The 26,394-nt window shown below is 43.2% G+C and overlaps 3 protein-coding genes across 3 annotated transcripts; 2 read left to right on the top strand and 1 right to left on the bottom strand.

Moving 5' to 3' along the window:
• Nucleotides 1-21: 21 nt before the first annotated feature.
• LOC134194511 (dipeptidyl peptidase 3-like) lies at nt 22-9,916 on the bottom strand. The gene is made up of 17 exons (XM_062663450.1): nt 9,637-9,916; nt 9,347-9,436; nt 8,386-8,523; nt 8,254-8,328; nt 8,110-8,200; nt 7,817-7,953; nt 7,565-7,695; nt 7,446-7,504; nt 2,473-2,667; nt 2,301-2,407; nt 1,838-1,930; nt 1,701-1,763; nt 1,393-1,517; nt 1,206-1,326; nt 963-1,142; nt 655-814; nt 22-354 (listed from the first exon to the last, which is right to left on the bottom strand). Exons 1-17 carry the CDS (start codon nt 9,907-9,909, stop codon nt 209-211), a joined length of 2,184 nt encoding a protein of 727 aa, XP_062519434.1. The 5' UTR covers nt 9,910-9,916; the 3' UTR covers nt 22-208.
• On the top strand, nt 2,749-5,714 carry LOC134194510 (uncharacterized). The gene has a single exon (XM_062663449.1). The coding sequence runs from the start codon at nt 2,845-2,847 to the stop codon at nt 5,467-5,469; it is 2,625 nt and encodes an 874-aa protein (XP_062519433.1). The 5' UTR covers nt 2,749-2,844; the 3' UTR covers nt 5,470-5,714.
• Nucleotides 9,917-10,519: 603 nt separating the features above from the next.
• LOC134194664 (uncharacterized) lies at nt 10,520-25,632 on the top strand. The gene is made up of 9 exons (XM_062663606.1): nt 10,520-10,906; nt 10,993-11,054; nt 11,185-11,413; nt 11,493-11,673; nt 11,775-11,822; nt 14,843-15,277; nt 17,111-20,046; nt 20,453-21,052; nt 21,247-25,632. Exons 1-9 carry the CDS (start codon nt 10,520-10,522, stop codon nt 25,630-25,632), a joined length of 9,264 nt encoding a protein of 3,087 aa, XP_062519590.1.
• The last annotated feature ends 762 nt before the right edge of the window (nt 25,633-26,394 follow it).

The raw sequence follows: 26,394 nt of genomic DNA on the forward strand, positions 1-26,394 counted from the left end.
AGATGGTAAAATACTCAAAACTTGAAGAATTTGCAGTCAATTAGGAGGCCAAAAACAAAAGAATCATTCATGGCAAAACAAGTTGCCTAATCAATTAATTTCATATCATAGTCTCGACACAGCAAGCAACTACACTAAGCAAAAAATTTAAACCTACCACATCTTGTGTCATTCGTCAGCAGCAATACAGTGTACTGAGTAGTTGCGTTCATGTGTAGTCTGAGTTATATAGCCCGGACATATGCCACAAATCATCCAATTCTTGGTCATAGACAGGAAAGCGAGTTATAAACGACTCGACTATGCCAGCAGCTGTAGCAGGAAATTCAACAAGTTGAACATCACCTGTTGCTTCTACACATGAACAAACATGACGTTAACATGCATCCCTCCAATACAACAGTCTAGTGTATTGTGAGATGCATCCCTTCAATACAATAGTCTAGTGTATTGTGAGATGCATCCCTCCAATATAATAGTCTAGTGTATTGTGACGCATCCCTCCAATATAATAGTCTAGTTATTGTGAGATGCATCCCTCCAATACAATAGTCTAATGTACTGTGAGATGCATCCCTCCAATACAATAGTCTAGTGTATTGTAAGATGCATCCCTCTAAAAAGCACTATTTGATATCGTAGTAAAACGCTCACCATCTAAGATTGTGTGTGGTTGAACAAACATCCTGCGAGGTGTCTTTCTAGCCATGACGATCTTCCTCAATGACAACCATCCGCCATTTTCTTCAGAAACTCGTGAGTATTGCTCATACATAGCAGTACCAGCATCAACATCAGCCGTAGCCTTGTACACCTAAAGATGGTATATAAACACACACACACACACACACACACACACACACACACACACACACACACACACACACACACACACACACACACACACACACACACACACACACACACACACACACACACAAAGAATTTCAAAACCATCTCACTTGCAATTTCCTTAAAAAGTCACCAATAGCTTTCTTCCCTACAGTTTCGATTTTCAATCTGTCCAAATGCAAGACCAAGTCCGGCTGGCCGTCATCACCAACACTCTTACTCACGTTCACCAACCCATCACCGGCTTCCAGCAATACTTGCAATATTACATACCGACCCTGCATGTGAGCCTACACATCATCACACCATTAATATCAATAACCTTTGCAATCCAATAAAAGTCATGTTATTGCCTGTCTCCAATTGTTGGTTTCTGGTGAGTAATACTCCAACGCTAGAATGCCAGCTCGAACCATGTTCAGCCAGTTGATGTATATAATATCACTTGCTGCATCACCTTCATGCCCAAAGATGCTAAAGTAGCAATAAATAATGATGACTGATAAGTTTAATAAATTTAGAGAAATACGTGGGTGTGACCTGAGAATGTCTCGTGAGAGGCAAAGATAGATGCCAACGCATTCAGCTCTGCATTCTTCGTATGTCGATGCTATGGTGGAAAACTTGGTATCCCACGTGTCGTGTGGACCGTACCAAGACTTGATCTGGGTGTAATGAATGATGTTAATTGGTAATAATGTTGTGTATGTGGTACACACATGTACATATGCACACACACACACACACACACACACACACACACACACACACACACACACACACACACACACACACACACACACACACAAGTATTCACAAACATATTTGCAATACATACTATTACTTACTGGTTCGTTTGTTTCTGTATGACGAACATCATCTGGCTTGAAGTTCAACGTTCCGTCTTCCTCCTGATACACAAATGTAGACAAATACGCTTTGATGATGCACTAGAAACAATACTAAACAGCAAGTGGGTTATTACTTCTTTGAACAGTTTTCCACTTCCATGGCCCGTCAATTCATGTAATCCAACCTGCACCTCAAATGCTGGTCCTTTCAGTTTGAGATAAAGCTCCTACAGATACAACACAATGTGACACACACACACACACACACACACACACACACACACACACACACACACACACACACACACACACACACACACACACACACACACCAACACCAACGTATACAGTCATGCAGAGCAGAAGTGATTCAATGACTTTGAGTCTGCTCTTCACTACATTACAAACTCTTACAAAGTCCTATTTCTCATAGCTCATAGCTAAAATTAGACAATCTGATAAACAGATAAACAAACAAACAAACAAACAAGTGACTACACACACAAACAGAAACACAGAAGTTCACACAGAAAGTGAAACAAACAAAGAAAAGAGCAGATGAGCAGAGAGACAGACACAGACGACCCCTAAGCCTACCTGATCAGCTTCACTCAAGAAGCTCACTCTCTTGTCAGCCGCCGAAGCAGACAACACATTGCCAAGCGACACGTTCTTAAACCCCTCATTCTGACGTATATCGTTGTCTACACAATACAAAAGACGAAAATAAACACCAAAGTACAGGTACGTGTACTACAGCTCAAAACACAGTTTGGGATGTTGATTCCTGATGGAATTCCACTGCCTGAGAAGGCAAGTACGTCGAGTGATGTGAAGTCTGGTTTCAGGAATGTGTCCTTCTCGTACTCTCGTGGCCATGGAAGTAATGGCAGCAGCTGCTCAGCTTGAGACACTAATTTGCCAAACTTGCGACTCATCTCCTTGTTCACCATTGCCACAAAGCCTATACAACATAAATTAGTCAGTCTGTCAGTCAGTCAGCCTACCACCTAGAACAGTCCAAAGCATCCCATCCAAGCTGAAGTCTCTTTTTCAAGACTGCTGTTCTATCCCACTTAGTCAACTTGCCTTAGATTCATCAGATGTCAAAGCTTGGAAATTGTTACTTCTTATTCCCAAGATGATTCTTACTCCACTTGGCAGATCTGGTAAATCCCATACAAGTGGTATCAAAGCAAGGTACAAACTTTTTCTGGAATATCGATGGGAAGAATTACTCCAGATTTGGCAACTATCGTCTGAGACAGTTAATGTTAAGCAGGTAAACAATCAACGTCATGCCCGGCAATCAGCCATTCGTCTTGTGAAAAGTGGCGAGTTGTCAAGAGCTGCTCGAATATTAACCAGCAAAGGCCTGGCACCTGCTAGTGATGAAACAGTGGCCAAACTATCTCTCAAACACCCTACACGAGATCCCAACACCCCTGTTCCACACTCTGATACCTGCAATTCAATGGCTTTGCCAGCTTCAGTCATTATCAACGTCATTAAAAAGTCCCCTCGAGGTTCTGGAGCAGGCCCTTCGGGCTGGAAGTTTGAACACCTCCGAAATCTTCTAGATAACGCTGTGACCCAGGACGCCTTAGTCAGAGTTCTCTCATCCATTGCTGAAGGAAATCTTCCAAGCCTTGTCACTACCTGGCTGTCTGCTTCCCGATTGATTGCCTTGCCCAAAAGCAGTGGTGATGTTCGACCTATAGCCATTGGCGAGGTTCTCCGCCGAGTCTCAGCTAAGGCTATCTGTCATCACTTGAAATCTGAGTTCTCTGCCTACTTTGCTCCCTTGCAGCATGGGGTTTCAACTCCTGGTGGCTCTGAGTTGGTAACACACCATATTCAATTACTTCTGGAAAGCAGACCGGATTGGGTGCTCGTTAAAACTGACATAAAGAATGCCTTTAACACCATCAAGAGGTCTTCTTTGCACAAGGAAGTTTTATCAAAATTTCCAGCCATCTTGGCCCATTTTGAGCAAATGTATGGAAATTCCAGCCCTCTCGTGTATGTCAAGGGAAAGGAAACGGTGATCATATCTTCTGAAGAAGGTGTGCACCAAGGTGACCCCCTGGGGCCTGTCCTATTTGCCTTAGGAATTCACCCTACAATCACCAAAATTCAAGCTGACTACCCGGAAATAGTAGTCTTAGCCTACCTGGATGACATCTTTTTGCTCGGCAATGAGGGGCCTGTACTTGATTCCTTTGCTAATCTGAAGCTTTCATTGGCTGAAGAATCTGGTTTACTGATTGCTGATCAAAAGTGTCAAATCTACTCTCCAGGGTCCACTGAAATTTTGGCTCCTTTTCCCAGAGCCGTGGAAGGATCTGTGTTACTGGGGACACCCATTGGGAGATTCGACTTTGTTGCATCACAGTGCATCGAGTTCGCCAAGTCAGGCAGCTTGCTTTGCCAAGAGATTGTGTCGCTGGATGACCCTCAGAGCTCCATGCTCCTTTTGAGGCACTGCCACACAACTCGCATGAATCATTTGACAAGAACAGTTCCTCCTTCCTTACTCAAGCCTGCGGCAACCATCCATGATAGCATAACGCATGCGTCCTTTAGTCACATCATAGGTGTCACCAATACATCTGAGGCTCAATGGTCGCAAGCCATCCTGCCCATAAGAAAAGGGGGATTCGGAATGACTTCAGTCGAAAAAATTTCACCTGCATCTTTCCTAGCAGGTTGGGTACACTCATCAGCAATACTGCCGAAAAGATTCTCATATATCTGGGAAAGCTCACAGTCAATATTAGACAATCTGGGCGCAACTGGACAGAATCTAAAAGATGCTAAGCAGCATATCGATTCTCTCTTGGCGGGCACGCCAAGCACCCTTGGAGGGGTTTGCTTCACTGACTTAACCGATCAGCCCATCAAGCTACAACATCGCATCACGGACGAGTTATCTACAACTAGTCTTCAACACCTTCTGGATCAATCTCAGGATCAACATCAGGCTGCTCGTCTAAGGTCGATTCAAGGTCCTGGATGTGGCTCATGGCTAGAGGCAGCACCTTCCTCAGATAGGCTTGCATTTAAGCCTTCCGAATTTCGGTTAGCGGCTCTTCTGAGGCTGGGATGCCCAATGCCCTTCAAGTCCCTGGCACCTATTTGTGAGTGTGGGAAAGAAGCAGATGATTATGGATACCATTTCTTGACCTGCAAACACGGGGGTGGACCTGTATGGCAACATGACAGTGTCGTAGCAGGCTGGTGCGAGTGCCTCAAGGAGGTGGGTCTTCACCACAGAAAAGAAGTGCGAGACAGGTACACAAACAATAGTAATCGACCGGACATTGTGGTTTTCGATGCTGGAGATGGTTCTAACATTGACCTTGATATTTCACTCTCCCACCCTTGGAGCTGCGAAGCTTTTCCCAGGTCGAGTAGTGAAAGTGGATGTGCTGCATCCAGAAGAGAAGAAAAGAAGAAGGCCAAATACTTAAAAGATCTTTTACCTGGAGGTTCCACCCCTAACTTTGCGCCGTTAGTCTTTGAACATTTCGGTCACTGGGGGAATACTGCGACAGACTACCTGAACACTTTGTCATTGCGATCAAGGGACAGCGACGGAAAATGCAACAAGGCTGAATTCCGTTCCTACTGGAGAAAAAAATTGAGTGTAATCCTACAGAGATGCAATGCTAAAGTCTTGCTGAAGAAGATTGACAGACTTCATTTACAAAGTTCTAGTGCTGATATAGCTTTAGACTGCGAACTTCAAAGTAGCATTCATTAGTGGGTTTTAGATTTCAGTAGCGACTATTATGTTTCGACTTCCTATGATGTACGTAGTGCCTTGTATGTTCAATAAATGATCTTTGTCAGTCAGTCAGTCTGTCTGTCTGTCTGTCTGTCTGTCTGTCTGTCTATCTATCTGGCTTCAGGCAATGTCACCCTCTCAGAAGTATGTGTTCAAGTTATCTGAATTTCAAACAGCATCATGTTTGAGACTAGGTTATCCTCTCCCTTTTAGCAATTGTATGACTCAATGTGATTGTGGTGCTTCTCTGGATCCTCTCGGCTATCATTTACTAACTTGCAAGTTTGGATGGGACAACACTGTTTGGTCTCTACATGGGGCGAATGCCTGAAGAAGGTACAGATTGCAACCCAAATTAAGCCTAGAAACAGGTACACAAATTCTGAAAACCAGCCAGACATTGTAGCATCTGACAGTTCCAACAACTACTGCAGCGTTGAATTAGACGTGTCTCTAACTCATCCTTTGGGTGGTGACATACCGTATTCGTCCGTAATAATGCCCATACCGAAATAACGCCCATGCCCGTATATACGCCCATGTGCGACAGGTCAGAACTTTCAGCCCGAAAAAACACCCATGCCCAACTATACGCCCTTGCCCAAGTATAAGCCCAGGATACGCATGCGCAGACAAAACAAAATGGGGCCCCTCAGAACATTTGTCTCCGTCTGTGTGCGTTTGATGAGCTGGTGTCAATGTTGAGTGAAAGTGCTTGCCGCTAGACTCGTGTCTTCATTGTAATTACCGGCCCTGATGCTCTTGATGGGCTTCAGGCCGACTACGTGCGTATAGTGTTTAGTTTCTGCGTGTATGTTGATGCTTTATGGATACCAGTACCTTTGATCTTGCAAATGGATAATTGCAAGCATTTGTGGTATTTCTGTCTTCAAGTATTTAGATGATGACTGGCCAAACGACAGCATTTTGTGACCATGTATACGCCTAGGACCAAAATAACGCCCATGCCCTAGTATACGCCCAGAAAAAAGGGTTTCTTTTCTATATGCCCAGGGCATTATTACGGGTGAATACGGTAGTAAAATGTGCTGCATTAGAATCAGGATATGCAGCCAAAAAAGGGAGTTGAGAAAAGACAAAACATACAGTCCGCAGTTATCACAAACTGGATCAAGATCAGCCTGTGTGTCTCTTGTTTTTGAACACTATGGTTGCTGGGGATATTTGGTGGAGAAATATTTTGACCAGGTATCAAAGAAGTCCAGAGATTTAATGGGTTGAAACAATGGAGTTGATTTTCAGGACAAGTGGAGATGTTAGATATCCGCGTGCATACAGAGATGCAATGCCAGAGTAATCAGTAGAAAAGTGTCTAAGTTGACTCATGAACAGTGTAGAGTAGAGGACCTCTTATATGACAAAGACATTCGGTATTATGTTCATTGATTTTCTATGAACTGTTTTTGAAATAATATTCTAGAACTGTTACCGTCTTGCGACTAGATCATGCAATACTGTTTATCAAAGAATAAAATAATCTGCTTGTCTGTCCGTCTGTCTGTCTGTCTGTCTGTCTATCTGTTTGTATGTTTGTCTGTCTGTCTGTCTGTCTGTTTATATGTCTGTCTGTATGTCTGTCTGTTTGTATGTTTGTCTGTCTGTCTGTCTGTCTGTCTGTCTGTCTGTCTTTCTGTCTGTCTGTCTGTCTTTGTCTATCTGTTTGTATGTTTGTCTGTCTGTCTGTCTGTCTGTTTATATGTCTGTCTGTCTGTCTGTCTGTCTGTATGTATGTATGTTTGTCTGTATGTATGTCTGTCTCTCTGTCTGTCTGTCTCTGTCTATCTGTTTGTATGTCTGTCCGTCTGTCAATATATTTCTTATATAAGACATTATTACAGTCTACACTAAAAATCAGCAAGTTCTGTCTGTCTGTCCATTTATCCACTCACCTGTCTGTCTACCTGAACAACCAACAGTATATGTCCACTCACCTTCAAATTCACCTCTTACTCCAAGTGGGTCTCTATAACTCTCAATGAATCCTATATAGCTGCCATATATCAAATCAAATTCGAAATTGTATTGCACGTTTCTACAATCAAAATATTACAATTCAACAATTGGCCCTTTGTTCCTGATCCAGTGACGTGAGCCGTCCTTGTGATCCTCAATTGATCCTGTCATGAAGCTGCTGATATAGAACTCCAACATTGAAGCCTCATTCTCATTTGCAGCATACCTCTACACGCACGCACATAAGCAATGTGTGTGTGTGTGTGTGTGTGTGTGTGTGTGTGTGTGTGTGTGTGTGTGTGTGTGTGTGTGTGTGTGTGTGTGTGTGTGTGTGTGTGTACGTACTTACCTTTGCTTTTTGTAGATTGTCTACAACTCTTTCCAGTAGAGGTGAGTAGTCTCCTCTGGTGACTCGAATGGATTTGCCCTTGTACATGTGCTCACCAAGCAGAGGAGCCACCCTGTCCTTTGAGCTGATAGGATCCCCTACGACATGAAACACAACGTTACCACACACACATACACACACACACACACACACGCATACACACTTGCACGCACACCACACACACACACACACACACACACACACACACACACACACACACACACACACACACACACACACACTGTCATCCTTACTTGTTCTTGCTACAGATGCTATTATCACCTCATACATGTCTACGTCATCTACATCTTTCTTGAACAAGCGAGTATTATAAGGACTGATACCCTGGAAAGGCGACACTGAAGCGAACACCACACATGTGTTACACGTGACTAAACCTTTTCGGTCATGAATCCTTGTACAAACTCGGCATCTTCTTGTCTGCAGTTTGTAGTGTAGTACGCTGTTCTACCCTGCAAATAGTTGATATTAATGTAATTGTAAATTGTATGGTAAAAAATTGTGTTAACTTTTGGTGGAAATGCAAGCTCTCTGTCACGTGGGTCAAGACAATAGATTGCGTTTTGACTGTTTAGCAACATGTGGGCCATCTCGGGTGGATCGTTATGATATGCAACGCTGCTTTCAACTAGAGCTTTAAATAACTCCTAAAACAACAGAAGTTCAATGCACATCCATACACACACGTGCACACACATAGGCATGCACGCAAGTGTGCACGCACACACACACACACACACACACTGACAGACAGACAGAAACACACACACACACACACACACACACACACACACACACACACACACACACACACACAGACACACACACACAGACACACACACACACAGACACACACACACACACACACACACACACAGACAAACAAACACACATACACACAGACACACATACACAGACAGACAGACAGACAGACAGATGGTGCAGCTGCATCCAAAAGAGAGCTTGAAAAGGCACAGAAATATGGTGGTGAGTGGAACATGTGGGGTCGCACCTCTAACTGCATTGCCTTGGTTTTCGAACATTTTGGAAGATGGGGACAAGATGCTGTTGACTTTCTCAATCGCTTGTCACACCAGTCAACAGATGAAAATGGAAGATCAAATGGCAGAGAGTTCAAGACGTACTGGCGTCGCTGTTTATCAATAGCTTTACAAAGATGCAATGCTAATGTTTTATGTAAAAAATTAGGAAGAGTAGTACGATCAAAGGACTCAACTGAACCGTGTTTTGCTAATTAGATAGATTGATAAAGTAGCCCATTATGGGCTCTTAGACTTTGTGATTTTAGTTCTAATTGTCTTAGACTGTAATAGCGATGATGTGTGAAAATATATGTATTGACAGACAAACAGATAGACAGACAGACAGACAGACACACAATTCGTCACAACCATCTCATGCTTGGGTCACACATTTCGACTACCAAAGGCTAAGCTACAATTTCTATACCTCCGCCAACCCTGGCACAATTTTGTTGTCTCCAAATGATCGATAAATTCCCATGTTAGTAAAGACAGCAGCAGCATAGACTAAAAATGCCTAAAAGTAGAAAAAGTCACACATCATAACACCAGACATCTAACTAGGACTAAAATAATATTAATATTAATTATTTATATTAAATATTAATATCAATATATATTTTCTAATAATACTAAGTAGCAACTGTCTACTGTTTTGTAATAAATTAAGAAAAAGTTAACTAACTCACACACCACACCCACGCAAAACCACATCACCTGAAAATCTTCTTCAGTAACCGACTCTGGCTTGCCGTCATGCAGTGACTGAATAGACTGAGTCGTAAGCAGCTTTTGTAATATGAGATATATGGCAGTTGATTCTTCTGATGTCTGTAGTAAGACAATGAGGCCGCCATGGAAGGAAGCTTGACACAAGTAATGAGCGTATTGCTTCTCGGACGGCGTGAGAGCGTCGAAAGCGGTTCGACACGAAAGTTGATTGATGGGGACGTCGTTTGGAACCACGTGCTCGCTCTGAAGGGAGGCCATCTTTTGAGCTTGCGCGCGCTACCAGCACAGACCCTGGTTACCAGGTTACGTTACCCACAGCCCTACGTCATTTTTAACTTTCTAGCGAGAGAAATACGTTTCCATACACACTTAGTCTCTAAAAGTGAATACTTGCCGTTTCCTATGTTCAGTTCGCATCTGAGGGCTTTTTTTTATCTCTTTCTAGTCTAGCTAGGACGTAGCAAATGTCTGTGGCTACAGTAAAGTAAGTCTAAAGTTTTGTTTTCAAGCAGGAGCGACGTGTGCCGACTCCATCATGGTAGACTTGGTGCGCTAGCGTTGCTGGTACAGATAAACCACCCGCACTACCTGTCACGTGTGCATCTAAAGGGTGATGTGGTTTTTCACACCCAGCTAGTCTGTTTCAACGCGAAGGACGACTACGCACGAGTCTAGCATGCATCCCATTGCATGCACGTACCATTCCGTACAAATCAGTGTTAATCGATTTTACGTACGTTTTGGCACTAGTTGTCTCGCATATTGACAAGCAGACTAATTGGTAAACTCGCTATGGTCACGTGATTTGCATAAGTTCTAGATCTAGGCGATTGGTGACGTCACGTAAGCTAAGTAAGCACTACTTGCAATGGCGGCTCTAGCCGTTACGGAGTGGGACGAAGCGACTGCATGGTTTGAAGTGCAGGAATTATGTCGTTCTGTCAAACCATCAGTTGTACTGGCAGAGTTTCGCTCAAGAGGATGGAGTCTTGATGACTCAACGACGGAGTCCCAAAGGGACCATGACGAGTTGCGTAACTTGATTCGAAATCTTTCGAGAAGAAACCGCTTGCGTGAATTCCGTCAAGTACTTGAAGATCTCAAAGTTGAGCCTAGTCCTCGACCTCACCCGGAAATGCTGTCAACTCATTCGGTTCAGAGGTCGCCAGAGAGCTCATCTTCTTCACTAGAACTAGATGTGCCGCATGTTGCTACGTCGGCGGATCACAGCGACGCTTTTGGAGACGAAATAGAGGTAGACGGCGTTTGAGCATTTCTATTCGTAGCGAATATTTTCAATTTTCTGTATTACCGCTTTTTGTTTTATCCCTATCTATGTAGCAATCAAACGCAGAATCAGCTCTAACGAACCTCGCCGTACTCGTTACATCCGAAACCAGCAGGTATGTGTAATTTACAGGCATGTTGTGCATGAATGGTATTATGCATGAGCTCTAGCGCGCTCAAACGATCGGTGCACGAGCATGCACGTGGTGGCTGCAGTGTAGTTGTTCTAGTCTCATTGTTGTGTAGAATCGAAGCGTCTGAAGAGTCTAGACAAATTGCGGCGGCGCTAAGAAAGAAAGGAGATAGCTTCTACAGTCGCGCACAGCAGCCGCCATCGAAGGAGGAAAGAACTTCTTTGCTTAGTGCAGCTAAGCGTATGTATGTGCAAGCCCTCAAACTACATGCAGAAGATCTTGAACTGTACAAACGGACTTTCTACTGTTGCAATCAACTCGAAGAATCAGCCGATGATGAGGTTAGATATCCATGTTCACTCATAATAACAGTAAAAAGTTCTATCTAGAGATCGGCATCTACAGATTGTTTTGTTTTAGGCATTTTCTTTATTATTTAAAGCTCTCTCATCCGATCGTCAAGCCAGCTCGGAAGAAATTTTGAGCATTTTACAGGACGGCTATACCTTTACCCGCAATCGTCGCTGGTTACGCCAGTGTTTTCTTAGAGCCGTGGAACTGGAAGGTAAGCTGCCTTGCTTTGTAGCTGTGAGGTATATATGTCACACGTACAGCTGCACGTCTGCAATCAGCATACTACACTCATGCAGACACGCATGCAGACACAGTTTTTGGCAGATGTAGAATATGTCTCTATCATAGATGTGAAGTTTCATTCACAGTTGTTACTTCTTAGCTATGTGTACACTGGTGTGCATGTGTATACACGGTCTGAGTAGTGCATGCATGCTGCATTTGCACAGATGCTAAAACAAACAAATTCTGCAACCAACGAACAGCCATGCATTCGGACCTCATAACTAGCTATAGCTACTGTCTAGGTAGGTATTGATTTCTAGACAGCAGCTTGTACCTCTATACACAGAAGATGGTTCATAGCATGCTAGATAAGAGTGAGTCAGTGGTTCACAGCTTAGACGAATATGGAGCTCTCTCTCTCTCTAGTTGACTGAAGCGTATACACTATACATGTATAGTCTAGGCTGAGGCAACCGTGCGCTAAATGATGGGTGACTGCCAATTAAAATATGTCATGGCAACATCAAGCAACCGCTGCATAATCGAACATGGTTGTGTGATTATAAGACCCGATTAGTATAAAATTTTGAAGAGACCTAGCTCTATCAAAACAAGTATAGAAGTTGATACAGTATAGAGGTGGATAATAACAATTCACCTCTACGGGAAGACTTTATCAGCTCTACCAAACTCTGCTGGCTCCCAATCTGGTATCTAGTACAGTGCAGTGTGTAGAAATTGGTACAGTAACGTGTCATGCATATACTCACTTTCTCGCGTTCTCACTTACTTGCGTTCTAAACTCTCTCGCAACGTCCGCATGGCAGCCAATAATTATTCATTCATGAGTGAAAGTTTGGGTGTTTGTGCTTGCCTGCAAGTCCCCCCCAAAAGCTACGTCAGTGGCAGCTGCGTTGTGAGCAGTCTCATTGAAAGACACATTTCAAGTCAATCATTTTAATATAGTGATAATACATAGATACCTGCATAGTAGCCCTGAATTGGGCATGCCATGTGAAACTCTAGCTATTTCAGTAATCATAAGAACCATGACATTTACTGTACTGCCTCTAATAAAAAAAGCACTAAAGCGCTAAGCTCTCGCTGCTAGCTTAGAGTCTAGTTAATTAAACTTCGTGGAAGTTAGTAATGAGGTCACACCAGAGCTGCTCCAGTTGTTCCATGATGTGTGCGGCTGGGTGAAAAACATAGATATTGTCATAAAGTTTTAGAGACCATCCTAGTTACCATGTAACATCACTGCATTTAAGTAACCCCAATGGTTCCATGCAGTTACTGGTCTGTTGGCTTTGCAAGATTACTGACCATCGCCGCCGCGTCATATCACGAAGAGCGTGAAAGAGGGCTGAACACATTGACTGGCAATTGGGATTGTGAAAATCTGGAACGCTAAATTAACACCGGCGATAACAATGAGCGCATGCGCCAGCCTACTTTTCTACGGTTGCTGGTACCGCATGGTCGATGGTACCGCACCGTCGATGGTACTGCGCGTCCGTTGTCTGCGTTGTCTACTGTACAAAATCACAACAGTATTACTATAAATCCCTAGCGCATGCACGTTGTTGTTAATGTTCTCTCGAAATCATTGTGTTACGCTCACGGTAGGTAACCAGAGGAGGTAGAAGCTAGCGCTGGGCGGTCTTACTATTCAACTTCTATAAGCCCCGTATTTGAACCACGTGCCTACTTCAGTCCACTGCATGTGAGTGCAACATCCGAATATCATGTTACTGATGAGAGGTCGTGACTCTTTCTAGTATTTTTGTTACTTTCCCGTGACGGGAGCAACGCTTACGCGCGTTTGCCTAGCGCGAATCAGCCCAAGTGGGGATGTCTATAGAGGCTGCATTCGACGGATTCGTTCGATCATACGTACTTGATGGACTAACAGGTCGCAACTCGTAGAATTTCGTTCGATATCGAGGTATAATAGGTCAAGCAGAAGACGTATACCGTAGGTGAATGCTTTGCAGGTAGGAAGTGTGAACATTAGTCGCTCTCGCAATCCTCCTAGCCTAGTAGTAGGGCTAGAGTAAGATGCACTCATGATCAGAGTAAGGTTCCATGCAGTTGGAGACGTCTGATTACGGTTACGTTTTGACTGCCTTGAGCTCGTTGTCAACGATTGCTCTGCTGCAAACACAAGCACATGCACAAAGGATAGACTTGTGGTCGATACGTACTCACCGAAAACGCTTGATAACGTGCATGCATCATTCTACAACGACTGGTGTTGACCACAAAGGTACATGCAACCACGGATTGACGTTGGGTGGACTATAGGATAACATGCAAGCGCAATATCATTGTGATGTCTCGTGACTACTCCGGCAACTTCTATACTGTGCCGATTGGTCTTTAAATGGAGGCTCTAGGGAGAGGGGGAGCGAAGCGACTGGTGCATGGGGCGGGAGCACCCAGCCGGCGGTAGACTGTTTACCACCCTTGCCAGCCTTGGCACTCTAGGAGGACAAATGCGTAGGGACGGTATAGCGTCCGCTTCTATTCTCTCTATATACGGTCGGTGGAAGGAGCAGTTGGCAGCCGGTCTTACGTACAGTTCACGAGACGAGTTGTCGGGATATGGGTAACGTTAATGTTGGTGTCGTCACACCCAACTGACCCCCCTAAAAATTGGCCTTGTCTGATACGTAACCAAGACTCTGACAGTCACTTTGTGTAGCCCCGCCTTTCCGGACACTGATTCTCTGAACTATAGACTCTCTTAGACGGCTCTGCTTGCTTGTATCTGGGGTATCTGGGGTATCCGGGTGGGGTAGGTAACTGCAGTAAAAGTAACGTTTGCGTGGTCACTGGAAGTTCGAGGCGAAGCCTTGACGCGTGCACACAGAAACGTAAAGCAAGTCCAACACGTAGGCTCTTAACCACGCCTACTTTGGGCACATTTAATTAATGGACGTCGGACGTGGTCATTTAAAAAGACAGTCTCACGATTTGGTGCGAAGAAAAGTTGAGAGGTCTGATGAGAGGACCTATTCTTCCAGTAGAGTATAAGCATTCCAATTCCAACTTCTCATTAGAATGGGGGTGAGCCCATGCATTCTCAAATTTTGCGACACCAGTCTAGCAAGACAGTTAGTTAGGTACACATAGTTGCTATGGCGCGGTGTATCTGCCTTGATCCATAATTTGTATTATACCTGCAGGTGGTGCGCAGAAATTGCACTTTTGTCCTGGTGCTGATGATGTTAAAGTGGTTGTGCTTGAAATGACAAAGAGTAAGAGATTTGATGTGGTGGACATGCTCTTTCTTGGCGGAACGTCAACAATACCGCGAGAAAATGGAGGCTTTGCGACTGCAGCTCCGTGCAAAATACCAAAGTTTCCTCTCGCAAAGTTTATCAAATCGAGATCAAAGTATTGCACTACTGATTTGTTAGAACAGCTGCTTTGCTGTGGTGTCCTTCCCAGCGGTCCTCCAGGTAATCCTCCTGTACAGGCATGGGAAGCTGGACGAGATGATCTTCTAGCCTTGCTCATAAGGAATAATGCAGACCTTTCAGATCTTCAAACAAAGCTGTTTAGACCACCAAGACCAGACAACATGCTGCACGGAGCACTAAAACTGGCGCTAAAAAAAGGTGAATCATGTCATTACCAAAGCTATGTATATTTAGATAAATCAATAACTATATAATATTTGTTTTCTTCTTGCTTGTGACTCTCTTGGTTTCTGCTTGTCTAAGTTACTAAGTCTGTTGGTAATCTTACTAGCTCACTAGCCCGTTCTTCGCCCGGGAAAAGTAATTAACACAGATTCTCAGTATACAATTCAGTTATTGGGAGGAGAAAACACAAACTCCAGAATAATTCGTTCACGGTGCATGTGACCAAAGGCCCGGATATGACCTACACACGCACACGCACACACACGCACACACACGCGCGCACGCACACACACACACACACACACACACACACACACACACACACACACAGCTCTCCTTTAGGTAGCTTGTGCAGAAGCAGAACAGTAACTGTTCATCATGAACATGTATACATGTAAGTGTGGAAGCAACAAAGGTGGGCGTACCGGTACAGGTACGTGCGGTGCCTTTGCTAAGATAATGTGATTGTGGTAAGAAGATAGCCAGATGGTTTTGATTGCCACTGTAATAACAACAGTTCTATGAGTCACTTCCGTCCGCAGAATACACTCGATCCCCCCGTTAGATCTAGAGCGAAACCCAGGCATGAAAGAGATAGTTTCAATCGGTGAGAAATCGACCGTCTCTCGTGCATGGGAATCGTATGTGTCAAAATTCGAAGTGGCACTGCGGTCACGTCATTGTGAGACTTCACATGGGGTCGACTCCTCGAGAGGGGACCGTCTAAATACCAAAGAGTGCGTTTGCATTGTGGTGTGGAATGCAGTCTTCATGCACGGTTTCGTGGCGAATGGCCCGGCAGTTTTGGCGTGATTGATGTTATAGACAGACAAACAAACAGACAGACAGACAGACAGACAGACAGACAGACAGACAGACAGACAGACAGACAGACAGAGCGCTCAGCTGGACAACAGTGGTTATCACCTGCTGACCTGCAAAACAGGCGGAGGGCCAGTTTGGTCCCATGACACCATTGCTGCTACATGGGGAGATTGCCTTCGAGACGCACATGCACACTTCAAGCGAGAACCAAGACATCTTCATTCTAGCTCTGATTGTAGACCTGATCTTGACTCAGCTTCAGGGGCTAATGTCGAATTAGGTATTGCACTAGCTCACCCTTGGAGTTCAGATACCTTCCCCAAGTCAGCTGAGATTGATGGAGCAGCAGCCAAGCGGCGAGAAAAGAGAAAGCACTCCAGATACAAGAAAGAGAGACTTCCTGGTGGCACGTCTGTTTCCCTGACTCCTTTGGTCTTGGAGCACAACGGAAGATGGGGCGAAGAGGCATAAAAGGTCCTTCAAAAGTCGATAGAGCAGTCGTCAGATGAATTTGGTCGACCCAATCCTCCAGAATTCTTAGATTTTTGGAGGAAAAAATTTGCAATCCAACTGCAAAGATGTAATGCCAGCGTCATTAAAAGAAAAGCGTCGGCACTCTGTGCAAATGAAATAATGAACTGGACTCTAGCAGCACCCAGTTTTTCAGCCATTAGTTGGCTGAAAGCCGGGTAATAGCATAATTTTTTAGCTGCTATGTGTACACCTATGTGTATTGTCATGTAGCTTGCGAATTTTATTTCTTTGTCTTTAGCTGATATGTATTATAGTTTGATGTTTGAAATATATGTATTGACATACATACATACATACATACATACATACATACAGACAGACAGACAGACAGATCAAACTTTTATAGATATAGAGAAGATCCACATGCATTGGAGCATTATTACGTTCATGCATTGTACTAAATAATTACAGCAGAAAAGTTTGAAAGATGTTCTTCGTGTTTTGTAGGCGACGTTGATCAGTTGAAGAGAATGGTTGCTTTGGCCAAGGAGTCCGGACGTCTAGAAGATTGGGAATGTGACAAAAAGGGGGAAACTGTGTACACGATTGCGTGTGCAAAAACGAAGCGCAGCCAACTTGTTCTCAAGACAATAAGATATCTAGCAGAGAACGTACTTGATCTGAATCCAGAAAAACGGAATAGTTACGGCAAAAGGCCCATAGACATTGCAAAAGCACATCCCATCATACACATCGATCTGCAACAATTGCTAGAAAGAGCTACAGAAAATTACCGAAAAGCACATCCACGTGTGTATCAACATCAAGTTGTGGAACATGTTTCTGTTGCGCAAGAGGCAGAGATGTCAACCGAAAATAAGTCAGAGATAGAATGCAATCTCCTCAGTTCGCCTTCGTCAACTGCACAGGAACCGACAATGTCTAGTCCTGCAGCTACCGACGTTGACTTGGAGCAAGCAATGCTGGCCGAAACGGCGAGCAAAGATAACGCAAAACTTGACAACAATACTACCACAAACGTGTTAAAAAATGTTGACGTAGATGTTCGTAGAAACCCAGCTTCTGTTGATTCTAGCGATTCAGCACCAGTACCTGCATTGCTTGCAGAAAGTCGCAATTCCGGCACTGAACTCTCAGCAAGACAGTGTACAAATAGAAAAACTAACAATGAAGCGTTTGCTTGGGAAGTCGAATTCCGCAAGGAAGTAATGGAAAAATTGCGTGAGCTCAGCATGCCTGATCGAAAGGAAGTTCTAGAAGTAATCAACTGTTTAGCAGACGGAAGTTCAGCCGTAGAGCTTATGGGAACAGCCTTTCAAAACGGAATTCACATACGAATGGCTTCAATCACACTAAAAAGTATTTTTAAACAAGTAAACCTTCTTTGGGAAAAGGCGATTGCTTTTTCTTCCAGAAGTAATGAGGCAAAGGCGATTGCTGTTTCTTCCAGAAGAAATGACGAAAAGGCGAGTGTTCCACCCAGAAGTAAAGAAGCGTCAAGCCGTCAAAGGACTAGCATAGACTTTCTACGTCTGTATGCTGAAAAAATCCGCATATGGGACTTTGCTCGAGAGCAACAGGAGCAAGATAAAGCTGTTGAAGAGATTCGTAACTCTATCAACAGTGGCAATCAATGTAATCCCAGATTTCTGAAAAAAGTCAGACCCATGCCAGTCGATATAGTTTCGAATGAAAGTAGTTCAATTCCAAAATTTTATGCAATTGAACGAGGAGACAAAAACGATTCTGAGAAGTCCCAAGTAGTAACCGTATCTCTTCCAAGAAGTGTCAACGAAGATGACTTCACAACAGAAAAGTTCTACGCATTTACGTCCGACGTCGCAAATAGAATTAAAGGTGAAGAACCTTGTGATACCAACTGTTTTCCTTTCATTGTGACTGATCAGGAGCACGAGGTGATTCGAACTGAATGTGATCAACCCATACTGGTTCATGGCAGAAGTGGTACGGGCAAAACTACATGTCTTATCTACAGACTGTGGGAAAGATATCAAACTCGACGAACGCAAACTCAAGCCAAGAAGTTTCTCCGTCAGATATTCATATCAAAAAATCCAGTATTTGTCAAACGAGTTGAAAATTACTTTGGCAAGTTGTCTTTAGGATCTGGGATTGCTCGAGAAAAAGTCAAAGAAACGAGTCTACAAAAGATTCATTCCGACAAGTTTCCCCTCTTCCTCACGGCAAGGGAATACTTTGCAATGTTAGAAGCGGCTACAGCTAGTTCGAGTGATTCTGCAGAGAAATGCACTACTGCAAAGTCGTTTAAGAGACAACAGTCATACGATGAAGAGAAAGGTATAACTGTTGAAGATCTGCCCCCTGAACGACGATGTGATGAACTAGACTGGTTGACAGACGGAATGGACGATGTAGAAGCAGACGACAACGACCTCGATGAGACAATTAACGATCTGGAAACTAACAGTGAAACATGGGCTTCAGAAGGAGAGATTACATATTCTACATTCAATACTAAAATGTGGAATACCTTGATAAAACGTGCGAAAGTTCAAGACAATAAGACGTTGCGTCCTTCTCTAGTTTGGAAAGAAATCAAGTCTTTTATAAAAGGAACTTGGCAAGCTGTACTCAACGAGGACGGTTACTTGACTGAAGAAGAATACGTCAAGAAAATAGGAAAGAAACAAGCTCCTGACTTTGCAGACCAAGACCGACGGCAAATATACGAAATGGCACAAACATACAAAGAGCTACTTAATCAAAATCGTGAAAATGATGAGTGTGATAGAGTGCGGACTCTCTGTAACCGATTTCTCTATTTACAAGGAAGGGATTTGCTTCCTATTTTAGGCGCTGTCGACGAAATATATGTTGACGAAGTGCAAGACTTCACTCAAGCTGAAATCGCACTTTTGACTCTTTCATGTCGTCGCCCACAAAACATGTTTTTGACGGGCGATACAGCTCAAGCTGTTACGAAAGGAATCAGCTTTCGTTTTGAAGATTTGCGGCAACTCTTCCTCCAACTACCGCTGAAAACTCGGCTTCAGCCGAAGCCAGCATACCAACTAACAGAAAACTATCGTTCTCATTCCGGCATTTTAAAACTTGCAGCAAGTATTATCGAAATTCTAGAGCAACGGTTTTCTCCTTACTTTGATCACAAACTTCCAAAAGACGAAGGACGTTTTGATGGTCCTAAGCCGATATTTCTTGAAAAATTCAAACCATCTCAGATGGCCGAGGTTGTACAAACTCCCAGAAAAGAAGGCAAACGCGTGGAATTCGGAGCATACCAAGCGATTATTGTGCGATCTGGAGAGGCACGAGGGAACTTACCAAATGATTTGAAGTTGGGTCTATGTCTCACTATATTCGAGGCTAAAGGATTAGAGTTTCAGGATGTTCTGCTATACAACTTTTTCAATGATTCGGAGGTAACACATGCACATACGTTCTATTGTTGGAGCGCGTGCCTGTCTGAACTTTCCACCCTTTGAGAACAAACAATTAAAATGTGGCGTGAGTATTAGCTGGTCTAGATGAGTTGACTTTAATTGATTCACTTGAAGTCCATCTATAAAAGATTAGGTCTAGAAACATCAGTCGCTGTTTAGTCTACTAGCCTTAGAGCCTTGACGTTACGTATGTTAAATTGCGCAAACTGATGTGTGTGAGGAATTATGCATGTGAGTCAACGTATCTGTATACAGGGCGAGCGTGAACGTATACGGTTTGTGCTTGCAATCGTGTACTTGCATGCATGTGACTACGTATACATGACATTGTGTACTAGTGATTTAAAATATCTAACAATTATGGTGAATTATATGTATATTGTAGGCTACCCTACAAGATTGGAAAATGGTCAAGACCCTGGCTGAGAAGTCTGAGGGTACGGACAAGGATTGGTGCACACTCGAAAAGCGAGGAGCCAACTGTCGGGTTTTGTGCTCAGAGCTCAAGCAGCTCTACACGGCCGTCACTCGTGCTCGCCGAAAAATATGGATTTATGATGATGACACAAGAAAAAGAAGTCAGATGGCAGCGTATTTCTGTCGTCGTGAAGAGTTGGTCGATAAAATCGAAAACCCGTCGGACAATCTAGAAGTATTGAGCAAGCAATTCGCTCAACCTTCTGACGAAGCCAAATGGGAAGAATGGGGTCAGGAATTTGAAGATGACAGACGCTGGAATTTAGCCATAATGTGCTACGAAAAAGCTGGTGACGGTGCGCACAAAAAGGTGCAATTCTGCAAAGCCCACTTGACGGTTGCTCGTTGGAGAAAGAGTCGTGCACACGACAGAGACAAACGTCACCATGAACTCGATGAAGCAGTTCAAACCTTTCAATCATTACGCCATCACGATCTGGCCGCAAAAGTTTATTGTCTAGCTCGCAAATTTGCCAAGGCAGCAGAAATTCTAGATGCCGCTGGCAAGGTGAGTTTTCTATATATCTATAGAGACATACTGATACGTGCACCTCTATAGTATATATACCTATACATGTACTTACAAACAGATATATATATATATATATACATGTATATATATATATATATATATATATATATATATATATATATATATTATAGCTAAAACAGCTAACAAATATCATTTACTTTGTTGTGTAGGGAGATAGAGCAATTGCTCTATACAAAAAAGCCCGTGATGCAGAACGTAAGGGAACCTCGCATGATCAAGTCACGGACGCTTTACTGGTATGTTGTAAAAAATACAACAATTGGGAGATACTAGTTTCAATTCTGAGAGAAGAGAGCAAATTTGAAGAAGCCATTGAAGAAGTGAGAAGATACAATAGAAGTATTATTGCAGAAAACCAGCGGGTAAAAGATGTTAGACCTCCAAGTGTAAGTATTGAAAAGTTGGCGTTTGACGCAGCCTGCCACTACCATCGAACTGACAACACGGACAGGTTCATTCACGTGGCTAAACTCCTTTCTCACGCATCTCTACAACAATTCGTTCAAGATATGCAACAAAAAGAAAACGTCAGCTATAAGACATTTGGGCTTCTGCAAGAAGCAGGCAAATTATCTCTTATAGACGCAGCTAAACTATATTATCGATCTGGAAAGCTTGAACAAGCTGTTTTAGTTTCTGAACACTGTCATGAAAAGACAGATCGTGAATTTGTAGCTCACTGCAAGAGCTGTCTCACAAGCAGACAAATAAAAGAGTATGTGTCTCAGAGTAAATCGAACACATCAACTATTGCCGAAGTTCTCGATGAGGGACAACTACTGGTTCTAGCAAAAAAATATTCCGAAGAAAATCTTTCTGATGGAGAAATTGATACAAACTTTCTTCTATTTCGTTTGACGAAAAACACCAAGTATTTGTTTGAAGCATACAAGCTCTCTGTCAAGTGTAAGAATATAGTAGGCGAAGCGTTGTCGATTCACCTCTTACGCAGGCGAGATCTCGACCCTTCAGCAGGTGTCAGCATCATGAACACTCTGCAAACAGTGCAACGTTTATGCACTTTTTGCGAAAGTCTGAAACGCACTATCGCCACCGGAATGTATGATAGAGATATAAAACTGTTTGAAAGACAATTGAACTTTCTCGGTGTTTTTCTGGACAAATACGTTCTTGAGAAGGCCGATGCTAGGTTATGGTTTCCCACGGGAGTTGAAGTCATCCATCTTTGGGAACTGCCTGGCGCACATCGCCTGAAATCAAAATCAAAGAGACAACTTCCTGTAGAATGCAACAAAGTATTCTTGGTGATAATCGAAGCACTCTTACAAATGGCTTGTGATGTCATGGTAAGCACCACAGACGTGGCAGAGAGTCAGTCTGTTGGTACGAGTGCAAGTGCCGTCGTCGGAATCATGCACGAAATTAACAGTCTTGTTGACGCAACGTGGTGTCCAGAATTTCTAGTAGGAGCAAAATGCGCTCACGAGGTCCACGACACATCTATCAAGAAAGAAGATTCGGTTTCGGTGACTATACACTTTATCAACGCATTAGATAGCCTTATCAACCTTGCAACAAATTGGAAGACTGAAAAGAAGCAGCAAATTTTTTTGATTCAAATAATGAACAAGCTGCAAACAATCCTTAGAGGTGCGGTTAAAAATGTGATCAAACTTTGCTATCCAGGATTACACTGCAAACTCGGTGGATCCGAAAATCGAGCAATGATTCAATGGGCCAAAAAACTTGATGACGGGACAATGCGCACCCTGGGCTACCGCACAACATCACAAGCACAATTAAGTTTTAGCACCATTGATTTGTTTAACGTTTGGCGAGCGCACTGTCTAGCTGGAAAGAAACCACAGCTAGAGTTTAAGAACTGGTTGAAGAAAGCTCAAAATACATTTTTTCGGAATCGACCAATCAGCGACAACCATAACGAGTGGCTACAAGTGGAGTTGTCCAAGTCACTAGTTCAGTTTCAATTCCGGGGTCCGGAGAATGGTCAATCCAAACACTGTTTTGCTCTGTGGTTGTGGATTGAGTTTATAGTTGACGTGTATTGGGATCAAGACTTTACTTCAGCTTTACAGGCACTATTTTACTTAGTCTCGTTTGAATTAAGACTTGATGGTGTCAAAATTGAGCAAGAAAGGTCGGACAATATTTTGATGCTTACAGAAATTGGTGTAGCTGTAGCACTTCTTGTACTCTCAAAAACTGGAAAAGCCGTCGTCATTCCTTCACCATTAGTTGCAGGATACATGGTTTTGGATGCAGCAGTCAATTCCAACAATAAAGGACATCAACTTCGAATGGAAGAATCTGTGCAGAAACTTTCATTAGATATTAATACAGTGTTGTGGGCGAGACATTTCCTTTTGCTAGCTGCCATGGTTGTGATGAAGTATTTAGAGGACAAACAGCAAGCTACAACTGATGACGTATCCTCTGCTTGCGACGCCAGGTCTGTAAGACGTCTGGTAATCGTACTCACTCTCATGTGCAACTCAGACAGTGGAAGTACCTTGAGGCGGCGGTGCAAGTCAATGTTGTGTGGCAGCATGAAACATTGGTTGTCGGAAAGAGCAAATTACACTACAGCGTCAGGACGAGAGGTTCACACCGCTACACAGGCAATGGCATGTCTTAGAGAGGTTCTGTCTCGTTATCAACCAGAACAGTGGCTGTATTGCGCTGACTGGAGTCCACAAAGCAGATACCTTTTACGCCGTCTGACGAAACCTTCAGACTATCAGTTACTCTCCCCATTGTTGGAGACACAAAGGTTAGGATTAACATTTCCCGAAGAATTTCCTACGACTGAGAAACTTAGAACTATCAGCTTTCCCTACATTTCGTCGCTAAACCTTCCCCAGTTAAGGGAAAACTATGTATCAACTTGTGCAACACAATTCGCGCTTAGACAACGACATGGCAGTGACGATTATTCCCCGCGTCAACAGAAAACGAAATTTTCAGCTGATCGAACTCAATCGCTTCCTCCAAGGCATATGAGGCCTATTCAAGATAGAAAATCAGATGCTTCTAACAACCAGTCGTCGGATATCTGCGAATTAGCGCAGGAACCAAGTGGGATTCAAAGCACCAACGTGGAAGATACCGGTAACGACCCGACCAACAGATTAAAAATTTTCACAGAAACAAAGTCAGCAAACAACCTTTGTAGAAAGGACACAGTTTCGAGTGCTTCGATAGAGCACGACAAAGAAATGTCTGTTGATATTGAAGGACACGAAGCTCGTTTTTCAAAATGGTTGCAAGCGGGACCATTCACAATAGATAAATCAGGAGGAGAGATAGTCAGTCCGGGAACTGATAACTATGTTAGATTTCCTCCCGACGCTGTTAGTGAAGGAGAATCTATTCAAGTCTCGTATGCACAGTTTCGTTTAAACAATTGCTGGCAAAGTGATGATGGTTGTTTGCTTGATATGATTCAACTACTTCCTCATGATGCCAAGTTTCATAAGCGCGTTGACGTCTTCATAAGACATCATGTAATAATCGACGAGTCTTGTGAAGTCATAGTGATGAGATCTACAGTACAAGCTGACCAACCTCGTAGCTGGCATACTATTGCACACCTCTCAGTTAAGGACAGATCAGCGAGCGTTCGTCAGTCCGAGGAAGACGATGACACGCTCGTCGTATGGCTAGAAGAAAACTACGTAGGTATTACGTCCAAGCATTTCTGCGAAGATTGTGTTGTAGTTAAAGGAAAAATGAAACTTGCTGTCCAGTGCTACCAACTGCTAGCACGTAAACCGGAATCTAATAGATTCAGAGCACGACTTTGTCTTTCTTGTCCATCCAAAGAGCGCATGAAGAGAGTGAAGGAGGACTTCCCCGAAGACTATCGTGCAGTGCGTAAAGACGTCCAGTACGTGTTAGTGAAAACGGACAAACGTGCTTCACTGTTCATAACACTAGAAAGGTACACTGACGGATGGAAACTAATGCAAGAAGATAAGGCTCAAATTACAGTAGTACATGACGATATCGAGAATTACGCACAAAACGAACAGCTACCCCAGCAATGGACCTTGTGGTTTGACAAAAGCAAAAAGAGTTCTGATTCTAATCATTTTGAGATGTCCATACGTTTCTCCAGTGTGGGAGTTGAAGACGTAAGTATTGATGTATGCGGCACTAGCGCTAGCCCTGATGACGGCGACGCCCTACTCCAAGCTAACGACGACGGAGTATCGCTCAATGAGACATCAGTCGACATTTCAATGATAAGATTGATTCGAAAACTCTATTGTAAAGTATCTCATAAATGGAAGGCTATAGCTCGTGCCTTGCCAGGTTCTCAAGCCGTAGGCTTGCAAGACTACGAAATTGAAAAAATTGCTAAGTACCACAAGGACGACTCTGATGAATGTTGTTACCAAGCTCTGACACAGTGGATGAGAAAGCATGAAGACATAGCTACTCCGGAGAAGTTATCTATCGCTTTGCTGGAGGTAGATCACGAGCTGGCTAGCGCTGCTATCGAAGTCTTACCAGAATTGGCCCGGAAGAACGAGAGTGCCAGACGACAATGAATATAGAGTTCACGCTTAGTACTGCATATTCAAAACATATTCAGCATTGCTTGTAGACATATTTTGTATGCTTTTATTGAGCTGCTCTATGTATACGCTGGTTTGCTCAATTATTTCACGCTACTATCGATGTTTATCATTAGTTTATTAGCTATTTTTACAGTCTGACCACGAAGACATGAAACATGTCAATTCTGTTTTGTAGCAGATTGTATTTCATATGCTTTAATTAATCAATAGAGAACTGAAGCCTGAAACTTCACAACAGTAGCTCTTTCTGAATTCTACATGCAGTGCGCTGTAGTGTATTGTATCACGGTGTATACGATTACACAAATATGTTTATGATCAATGTCGCTAACTAACAATATTAATTAATTATATACATAAGCGTGCTGCCCATGTCACTGATCTACTAGAGTAGTCTACCGTCTCTTACAATCATAGTGCTACAGTACAAACAGTAAAAGATCGTACAGAAGCATATGTTATGCTGCAGATTTGCTCATTTGTAAATATAATTCCGACAAAAAGTTACTGTCGCACACCATGTAGGCATGGGCCATACCCGGGATAAAACTTGTGGGCGGCATGATGCTCCATGGCTCACAAACTCTTAGAAAGTAGGGTATAGTATAGTCGCGTAGCCTAGGTGCTCCGAGTATATTGCAGTCAAGCATTGCAGTGTCCGGGAAAGAAGTTACCCTGATTTGTGTCTATATCAAGTCGTAAGCGGCAGATATCCAAAGGCATCACGAAAGA

Source organism: Corticium candelabrum, chromosome 19 (genome assembly GCF_963422355.1).
Source record: "Corticium candelabrum chromosome 19, ooCorCand1.1, whole genome shotgun sequence".
Lineage (NCBI taxonomy): Eukaryota > Metazoa > Porifera > Homoscleromorpha > Homosclerophorida > Plakinidae > Corticium > Corticium candelabrum.